At 40.6% G+C, this 10,734-nt stretch overlaps 1 protein-coding gene across 3 annotated transcripts in view; it reads left to right on the top strand.

The window, feature by feature from the left end:
• Positions 1 to 440: 440 nt before the first annotated feature.
• The window catches only part of LOC140740455 (microtubule-associated tyrosine carboxypeptidase 1-like), a 104,351-nt gene continuing 94,057 nt past the window's right edge, over positions 441 to 10,734 (top strand). The window contains exon 1 of one of the 3 annotated variants that reach the window (XM_073069622.1): positions 441 to 553. In XM_073069622.1, coding sequence (XP_072925723.1) covers positions 506 to 553 — 48 coding nt within the window. In that variant the 5' untranslated portion in view covers positions 441 to 505. Of the gene's footprint in view, positions 554 to 8,353; positions 8,410 to 9,294; positions 9,674 to 10,734 lie in introns of those variants that run through there. The other 2 variants (XM_073069623.1, XM_073069621.1) reach the window with 2 other exon arrangements.

Below are 10,734 nucleotides of genomic sequence, written 5' to 3'. Positions count from 1 at the left end.
TTGGATGATGAGACTGAGCGTATTCTAGCCAAGTTTGTTGATACAAAGATCAGTAGATTATGTGGAGGATACAGTGACCCTGCACAAAATGAGAAATGAGTGGTGATTCACTCGGAAGGAAGAATAAAAGAACAAACTACTAATTAAATGTAGTAGATGACAAAATATTGTTTACAAAGCAATCTGCAAGTCCAAGTACACACAATCTAAAGTGATTACGAGGACTAATTAAGTGCTAGCCTTTATTTTCAGGTATATGGAATATACTTTAAAAGCAATGAGCTTTCAACTTTACAGCACTGGTGAGGCTGCATCCAAAGTTGCTATGTACAGTTTTGTTCTCCACTCTTGTCAAGACACTTCTTTTCTCATCAGCTTTTTGATAAGCTTCATTAAGGAATTGCTTAAAGCAGGTAGTTCCTTGTGATGACCAGAGGGTATATTTGCTTGCAGGAAAATCTGAGGCTTTCCATGACAATGCAAGAATTTGTGGCTGCTGAAGAAAATGTATCACAATGAAGAGCTTCACCTCCCTACTATATCTCTCTTCCAGGTAATGTTATCATCAGTTCGGCTAAATGCCTAGAAACTATTTTAGTGCTTGTTTGCTCTCTCTAGATTAACGCAGGGTCCCAAGTATTCTTGGAAATGCAATTTGTTATATATACAGTATAACAGTAAAGTATATATACAGTATGCAGCATTTTATTCTACGCTGTAGTCTGCTGGGGCAGCAGGATGAGAGCAGCTGACACCAAGAAATTGATAAGCGTGACAAGAAGGCTGGCTCTGTCCAAGGGATGGAACTGGATTCCCTGGTGTTTGAGTCTGAGAGGAGGATGCTGCAGAAGCTATGGAACATTATAGACAATCCCTCTCACCCCCTCCATGACATACTGGACAAACAGAGGAGCATCTTTAGTAACAGACTGATTCCACCAGGGGTAAACCACTGAACACCACAGGAGATCCTTTCTCTTTGTGGCTATGAGACTCTACAACTAAGTATACAAGTATATACCGGTAGTTTCATTGCACATCAGTATTCTGTACTATTACTTTTCAATGCACATTTTGTATTTTTTCTTACTTTAATGCTTATATTTTCTATGTTAAAGTATATATTTATGACTGTGCAACCTTGTAACAATAATTCCTTAAGGATAAAGTTTTAACAAAAAGATTACTTACGATTCAGATAGGAGACTGAATAGTACAGGAACAGGCCCTTCAGCCACGATGTTATGCTGAACCCATTAAGTTAGTAATCAAATAATTAATCTCCTCTTGCCTAAACAATGTCCATGCCCCTCCATTTTCCTCACATTCACGTGCTTATCCAAACATCTCTTATATACATAGCTCAGGTGTCTAAGACTTTTGCTTTTGTTAGTGTGGAGTGCAGAGCAAGCTTGTAAATCTGGCAGCAGCAAAGGATGTTGGGAATGGCAAGGGTGTAGAACAGCTGGCAGAGAAGGAGTGCTGGGTCGTGGGATGGCATGTGTACAGACACACCCAGCTCTGAGACACCAGACAAGGTCATTTGATTCCAAATAATTGGTTTATTGATCATTACAGATTGCCTCTCTGATGCTTCCCGCTCCCTCTCCTCTCTGTTCCCATTTCCCAACCATGGTTCCCTTCCCCCTGCCTCCTTCCCACTCTCTGTCCACAATAGAAACCCATATTGGAATCAGGATTATCACCACTCACATATGTCATGAAATTTGTTTTTTTTTTGGTGGCAGCATAATACATAAAATTATGACAGTGCAGTGAAAAAATCTTAGGCACCCTAGTTTGTTTGTGTGTGTGTGTCTAAGACTTTTGCACAGTGCCTGTACCACTACCCCAGGCAGCTCAATTCAATCACCAACTCTGTTACACTCTGTGTAAAAAATCTTGCCACTCATATTTCCTTTTAAATTATCCCAGTCACCTTAAATACATTGCTTGTGGTATTAGAAACTTCAACCCTAGGAAAAAGATACTGTCTGTCTCCTCTATCTATGCTTCTCATAATCTTATAAACTTCTGTCAATCTCCCCTCAGCCTCAGCCTCCACAATAAAGAAAACAATCCAAGTTTGTCCAACCTCTCGTTATAGGACATGCCTTCTAATGATGCAGCATCCTGGTAAACCTCTTCTGCATCATCTCCAAGGCCTCAATATCCTTCCTATAATGAAGTGACTGAACTCCAGATGTGGCCTAACTGGAGTTTTATAAAGCTGCAATATAACCTCCTGACTTTTGAACCCAATGCCTCAACTAAAAAAGCAAGCATGCCGTATACCTTCTTAACTACCCTAAAAGTAGCCACTTTTAAGGAAATATTATTATGTGGTTGTGGTTGCCATCTGTCTGTTTTGAAGGACGATGGGTGATGATGATCATCATCAGAAGCCTGGATGGAAGGTATGGAGATCCTGAGATGCCCAGTTGTCAAGATCCTCTCTTGGCCTCACCAGTGTAGTCCAAAGGAAAGCTTATGAAGCAATACATTTGTCACCAGCTTAGCTGCAGGAGCTGTCAGAAGAATGTTCATTGCCATCCAGTTGCCTTAGGGGCTCCATTCCGGATTTGCTGTCTGGGTTTACTCCTACAGCCTTTGTCTCTCCCGAGGTAGCCAACAAGGCAGTGGGGCTATTCACCCATAGCTGGAGATCTGGTTCACGAGCACCAGTGTTCACACACTGGAAGGTCTGTGTGCTACGTGTGCAGGAGCCAACTCCTCTCTGTCCTCTGTATTTTAGCCTGAGTCTGAAAGGAATTCAGTTTCTGTGTGTCACCAGTGAGGAGGCTGTACATGAGGCTTGTTGTTGGAGAGGCTACGTACCGACAGGGAGAGACTTCAATATTCAGTTCTCCTTTTCGCGAGGTTGCTAGCCAGCGGTGGAAGCTGAAAATGAGAGCAACAAGCATTACCCACTACACTACATGTGTCACAACAGCCATTTTGACACTAAAAATCATGGTTAAACATTAATATTAAAGACATAGGCCAAAGAGCTGAATTCCAGAATGTACTGAGCATGACCATTATGATGTAAACACTGCATTGAAGAATACATGAAGTAGGAATGAGAAGCTACAGTGGGATATTCAGCTCCTCAAAACCGATGCACCTTTCAATAAAATTACGGATAATCCTTGCTGCATGAACCCCTTATTCAAGTTCAAGATGAAGTTTAAGTTTAATTATTATTCATCCATACATGAAAACTCATGGGCACAGCCAAACAAAACAGTGTTCCTCTGGGACCAAGGTGTAAAACACAGTTTCAACAGTTGCACACAGTGCAAGACACATATAGGATATACTGTACAAGAGAGCAAGTAAGCATGCAGTCAGACAACAAATATATACAGCCCAAGTCCTCTGAATTGATGGTGCATGGGTGTTAGCAGCAAGAACAAGCAGTTCTCAGAAGTCAGCAGATAAATATACCCACACAATCCAGCTTGCATTTCACTGATCACTAGAGAGCAGCACCGACAGGAGGGGCCAGCCACCAACCCGGCATAGAAGCCGTGCTACTGTCGTGGTTTTTCGTGCCTTACAAATGACCAGGAGACGCAGAAGATTCTTCAAGAAGGGTTAAACTTCCAATAAAAGTCTTAAATTTGTCCAAAAAGGTTGAATTTTAGAGCAAGACCATGTAGAATGTAAAAATGTACCAGTTTCTTGGTTACATCGGAAACACTGATCAGATAAACTTGGATTTAATTTATTTATTTTTTGTGGTGTAATATATAATTGATGTAAAAAATTATATTGCACTAATCTTAACCGAACATTTATTGTATTTGTCATACTGTCAAGACACAGTCTTGACCAATTTGTTTCTTCAATTTTAATATTCAAATCACTTTCCCATTTTTGTCTTGACTTATGGACTCCTTGTTTAGTTGCCTGGTTTTGAATGGGAATAAAACTTCCTCATAATCCAATATTACTTTTATTAGGTGATATTGAAGGGACAAAACCAAAACTCAAACTTAATAAATATCAGAAAGAATTTATAAAAACTGCGCTGGCTGTAGCCAAAAAGGCTATTGCAATTACTTGGAAATCAGATACATATTTAAGTATAGATTGTTGGAAAAAAGAAATCTATGGCTGTATTCCATTAGAAAAAATTACTTATAACTTAAGAGATAAATATGAAACATTTTTGAAAATCTGGGGCCCTTATTTACAAAAGACAGGATTAAATATATAGGTGCTCTGAAGAGAAAATTAATGGCTACTTGGGGAAAGAAATAAATATATATACTAAAGTTATTAAGAACTCCATGGAGCATGTGGAGACCTACCAACAACCAGGCACTCTTTCTTTCTTTCTTTTCTTTCTTTCTTAATTTTTTTATATAGGGTAGCTAGGGGGGAGGGATTAAGGGGAGGGGGGAAGGGTCACATATCTTTTTTTTTCTTCACTTGTAACCATTTAAAAATTTAAATAAAATTTAAAAAAAAAAAAAAAAAAAAAAGAAGGGTTAAACTTTAATTTGCAAATCAAAGCTGAGACAGTCATTGAACTAGTCGCTGATTGCCCACCGATCCTCGGACACAGCGGCTTTTAAAGCAAACTCTAGTTGCATTTTACACGTGCTGCACGTACACTGTGCATAGCAAATAATAAACTCAGAACTGAGCAATGTTCTAATCTACATTTCTTTAGTTCTTTAGCTACCTCTCATTAACACACCATTGTCTTCCACATTTTTAAGATCTCTGTCTCCTACCAAATTGAATACATGCATAGAAAATAATAAACTCAGAACTGAGCAATGTTCTAATCTACATCTCTTAGCTACCTTTCTTTAACACACCATTGTCATCTTCAGACTGCAGTCTCCTACCAAATTGGGTACATGCATAGCAAATAGGAAAACTCAGAACTGAGCAATGTTCTAATCTACATTTCTTTAGCTCTTTAGTTACCTCTACATTCCTAAGATTTCATTCTACTAAATTGAGTACATTCATAGCAAATAACTGACTTCATAGTTAAAGTTTATACTTTTATACTCCAATACTACACGGGTTCCAGATCTCCTCTTCTGGACTGCTGCAACAGGCAAGCCCATGCTTGGGGCCTTGTCCTCACTACAATTAAGGCCACACAGCTCCCTTGCCATCTGTCATGCCAATAAACAAGGGAAACAGACATACAGTATTTTATGTTATCATTATCCAACAGGGTCTTGTGATTGCAAGAGAAACATCCAAGACAATCATTCACAGTTAGATTTCACACTGCCTTCACTCACTGACTCTGATGCCTCCCTGTAGCAGGCAGTAACACAATCTGCAACAAGATCAGCTCCTCCAGCTCCACCACTAATAAGCTGATGGGATAGACCTGCAGTACCTAATGTTTGACATTGTCCTGCAATCATAAAAAAAGATGTTTAAAAATGACATAAACTTATTTGGTTGGTCCTGAGTCTGAATGCACTGCCATCTTACAAGAATTATAAATGGAGGGAAGCAGACAGTTCTCTCACTGCTGTTTCTGTGCTTAAACAAAAACAACTTTCACTTTTGTGGGGCCTCTCGCAATCTCAAAGTTTAAAGTAAATTTATGATCAAAATACGTAAACTATATGAACATATACTATCCTGAGATTCATTTTCTTGCAGCACAGTAGATACAAAGTAACACAATAAAGTCAATGTAAGCTACACACAAACAAAGATGAGCAAAGAACCAATGTGCATAAGAATACAAACTGTACAACTGCAAAAAAATGGTAATAATAAATATATAAGTCATCAATAATGTTGAAAACATGAATTGTAGAGTCCTTGAAAGTGAGTCCAGAAATCCATAAGTTTATTGTTGAGGTGAGTGAAGTTATCCACTCTGTTTCAGGAGCCTGATGGTTAAGGGGTAATAACTATTCCTTAATCTGGTGGTGTTGGACATGTACCTCTTTCCTGATAGTAGCAGTGAGAACAGAGCATGGTCTGGTTGGAGGGCATCCCTGATGAAGGATGCTGCTTACTTACAGCAGTGCCCCTTATGGATGTGATCAAGGTGGGGAGTTCTTTTCCTGTGATGGATTGGACAGTAGTCACCAGTTTTTGTATCTGAAAATGTCCCAAAATGCTTAACAGTTAATGGAATAGTGTCGTCATTGCAGTTTCTGTGAGAGACATTTCTGAGAAAACATAATTCATAATGCCGTTTTGTTTAAATGCTAGAAAATATTGAGCCAGACAGCATCTGTGGAAAGAGAAACGGCATTAACATTTGTCTAGGGTTATTCATCAAAGTTTCAATAGGTACATTTAATGTCAGAAAAAATGTATACAATATACATCCTGAAATTCTTTTTCTTTGCAAACATCCACGAAAACAGAGGAGTACCCCAAAGAACGAATGATAGTTAAATGTTAGAACTCCAAAGACCCCCCAGCTCCCACGCTTAAGCAGCAGCAAAGCAATGACCCCTCCTCCCCACCAGCAAAAAAGCATCAGTAAACCCACTCAAGTGTGGAGCAAAGCATCAATAAAGACACAGACTTGCAGCACCCCAAAGACTACTCATTCACCCGGTAATTTAACATACCACAGGCTCTCTCTCTCTCCCTAATATGGGAAGAAGAGGTCAAGTGTCAAGTCAATTTTTTGTGAATATGGTGTAATGGTGTTTATGGTGTTGGCTGAGGCATGGTTATTGGTCCAGAGACAACAGACCATCATAGTCAAGGTGAATTTATTATCAAAGCATGTCTTCATATATGGCCTTGAGACTCACTTTCTTGGAAGCATTTAGAGGAAAACAAATAAATACAATGGAATTTATGAAAAACTGCACATAAAGACTGACAAACAACCAACATGTAAAAGAAAATAAATTGTAGAAAACTGTTTCTGAACCTGGTGGTGTGGGACCTAAGGGTCCTGTAACTTCTAATTTGATGGCAGCAGTGAGAAGAGAGCCTGGCCTGGATGGTGGGGGTCCTTGATGATTTCTGCTTTCTTGTGGCAGCGCTCCTTATCAGCGTGTTCAGTAGTAGGTAGGGCTTTGCCTGTGATGGACTGGGCCGTATCCACCACTTTCTATAGGCAAGTCATCATGGTCAAAGTCAACTGAGCTACCTGGTCAATGACTAGATTGGAAAGGGAAGTACTGAGGGTGAACAAGATTTAAGGGAGAGGAGGTATCCTGTCGGAGAGGATAACATCTTCAGTGTTAGCATTCTGGAAATAAAGTAGCTATGAATTCAGTAGTAAATCCATACCATATAATTTCATTCAAAAATTCAAAGTATATTTATTATCAAGTACGTATGTAGTACACAACTTTGAGATTTGTTATCCCACAGATAACCATGAAACACCATGAAACCTGTTCAAAGAAAAAATATCCCCCATGCACAAAAAATGCACAAATGGCAACAAAAAAGGGGAGAGACACAAAATATAAAACACAAAATTGAAAGAGTCCAGGCATATTCAGTTCAGCTCAGTTCATTACCTGCAGGCTGCCTCAGCCAAAATCACCCAAAATATCAACAAACAATGAGCGGCCAGAACCAGAAATACATCTGAACTTGAACTACAGTGTCCAATCCATAACATCACCCTACTTGATCTTATTCCTAGAGTTAAAGTGCTGAAAAATAATGGCCAGTCTAAATTCAGAAATTCTCTCTGAGAGTTCAGCAATTCCTGCTACACAAGGTTACAGCATGGTGAATATGGTGTTATGGTGTTGGCTGAGGCATGGTTATCGGTCCAGAGACAACAGACCATCTTCCCTCTTCCCTGCCCATCTTCAAATAGATTTTAACCTCACTGGAATTTTAGGCTGCTGTCAGAGGGCAGACAAGATCTTAATTTAACCCTTGATGCAAATAACTACATTACATACGAAAGTGCCCATTGAAAATTAAACTAAAGGCTTTAAAAATCAGAATCTGGTTTAATAAAACTGACATAATTCGTGAAATTCGTTACTTTGCGGTAGCAGTGCAATGGAATGCATTAAAAGACTATAAATTACAATAAGAAATACAGTTCAAATATAAATAAGTAGTGCAAAAAGAGCAAAATAGCGAGGCAGTGTTCATGGGCTTGTTCATTGTCCGTTCAGAAATCTGATGGCGGAGGGGAAGAAGCTGTCCTAAAACGTTGAATGTGTGTTCCTTATGAGTTCTTTGGTTTTGACTCCCATGAAAGATCGTTATGTTTCTTTGGGGCAGAGTGATTGGCATCTTCAAACAGTCCCCTATAAGCATTAGCCTTGCTGTGCTTAATGTTTTATACTTCACACCACTTAATTCAGTGTGAAACGTTTTCTTGGAATCAAACACACAGACCTCGAGCCAACTTTCAAGTGGCAAAGCAGTAATAGAACAAAGTCACAGAAATTAGGGGTGACGTAAATTAAGGTCAGTGGTTGCAGATAGTTATATAGAGAAATGGCGGTCTAACACTTTATAACAGCGTCGAACTAGGTTGGGCAATACGTTTGTGTGTTCAGGCGCCTTGCCGTTCGGCGTGGGCGATCATTTCTCTCCATCCATCACGGTCCCTAACCCTCCGAACTGTAGTTGTTGCCTCAACTAGCTGTCCTCTAGAAATCAGGAGCTGCGACCAACTCAGCCTTCTCTGAATGTTTTTCCTATCGCTTGCCCTTAAATGTACAAATCGATTCGAGCCATTCTTAATCGAGATATGATTCCCAGCATCTACATACCTGTAATCTGGTTCTTGATGGACGCTGACCTGTAGCTCGAACCCGCCCGATAAATCGGGACGGGCTGAGTTTGATCCTACCCAAACTGACGGGACGGGAAGTCTCGTCGGTACTAGTAACAAGGATTTTATGTCTGTCACCCGTTCTTCGCGGAGGCTGAGACATAACTGGCCCTACATCACAATTTCCCAGTGTGGAGACTGAATCACGCCATTATACTGAAGTTAAGGCGTTTTACTGGTGCAGTGGGCCTTGAACTCTTACTGACCAGTGTCCTGTAAATTTTACCAGCGCTTGCCATCTTGGCTGAGGATGCCTCTCAGGGTTGAAGGCTGCGCGACGTTCGAGCGGAGTGAAGAGAAGGAAACTCCGGGCGTTTTTCTGCCCTGATTGCAATTTTAAACAAAATCAATAAACAACGGCGGAATTGTTGATACGTAATTGCTATCCCGGCAGTTTTTGGTCGGTGGTGCTGAACGAAGGATAGGCCGGACTGAAATTGAACGCACCGTGTCAGTTCCACTGCTGGGCGGGGGAAGCTGCTCTCCATACATTCATCCAGTCTTTTCCAGTCCACAGCACCGCGGTCCGGGCTGTCCTCTCCGTGGAGGGGGAAATCGACCATTTCCGTGCCCGTATTTCCTCTTTCTAAGTTCTGCAGCTTTGGAAAGGAGCGATCGGCTGAGTTAATAATAGCCAGAAGCTGGGGCTGTCAGTCAATGAAGCCCGCCGCTCCCCCTTTATATCTCTCAAACCTTTCCCGGTTCTGTCTTAGATCAGCGCCTTCGCCGTTTCCACCAGCCAGGATCCAGTTTCCCACAAAGCTGCCGGAACCTGGGGTCCTCTCCAACCCTTGGCAGAAATTAAAGATCGCGACGGAAGACGTTTCAACCAAACCCATTCCTATTGTCTCCGTGCTTAGTCTTTTGAGAGCATACTTCTGTAGCGACTGTCTTGTAAGTTGGACGATTTAATTTCTCCCCTCTTTAACTGTCATCTGACCATACGGGCGATCCTAGCTCAGAAAACATTTTGCTCAGGCAGGCGTTTCAAGTTTGTGTGTGTGTGTGTGTGTGTGTGTGTGTGTGTGTGTGTGTGTGTGTGTGTGTGTGTGTGTGTGTGTGTGTGTGTGTGTGTGTGTGTGTGTGTGTGTGTGTGTTTTAAAGCTATACTGTATTTTAGCGCGATTTTTGCCACTTGTGACCCAGGGGAATTTCTGTAGCGGAGACGAGCATGCTTCCTAGCAAGTGTTAAAATGGGCCGAAGGCGACTCATCGCCAATATTAGATTCTGTGGGTGTGTAAGAGAGAAAGAGAAGGAAAAAAAATTAAAAAAAAATCCTGCTTACTGTGAGAGCCAGTCCCGTACTGAGATGCATAGTTAGGCATTGTCTCACAGTTAATAAAATAGGTGCATGGGACATTGCAAAGGAAGCGCGTTTTATACAAAGTCTTTATGCACGTGTGTGTATTTTTGAGTAATATTTTGCCACATGAGATCGTTAAAATAATTTTTATATTGAGATTTGTTAAATAAGCGCTCAAATCTGAAATAATCTGACAAAGAAATAGCATCGGAAGTGTTTTCCTTTGTGGTGTGTGCGGTCCTGTCACCTTTCAAAAGCCCTCTCCCCACCTATTAAAGCGACGCGAGTATTATCCTATTGTGTCTGGAAATGACACACCCATTGTCGTGAATCCGATCAGATGGTCTCGGCGGCTGGAATGCTGAACCTTGTTCAAACGATGGGCAAGTGAAGTGGGGGAATGGTTGAGTTTGTAGGAGCCGAAATAATGAATTTATGAAGCCCTGTGAAGCAAACAGCAGCCCAAAAGGCACTATGTTGCCTGTTCATCGATTTTTGCAGTCTATTATACTCTAGATTACCAAATATAATTGTTTTATTTTAAATTTGAAGAACAAACGAAGCACAGCGGTTGACTGTTTAGTGTGTCTGAAACTATCAAGAAAGTGCCTTCAGAAGAACAAGATCAAAGCATTTGCAATTTTAATCCAA

Source organism: Hemitrygon akajei, chromosome 17 (genome assembly GCF_048418815.1).
Source record: "Hemitrygon akajei chromosome 17, sHemAka1.3, whole genome shotgun sequence".
Taxonomy (NCBI): domain Eukaryota; kingdom Metazoa; phylum Chordata; class Chondrichthyes; order Myliobatiformes; family Dasyatidae; genus Hemitrygon; species Hemitrygon akajei.
The sequence above is the reverse complement of the archived record's forward strand: the minus strand, read 5'-3'. Positions and strand labels throughout refer to the sequence as shown.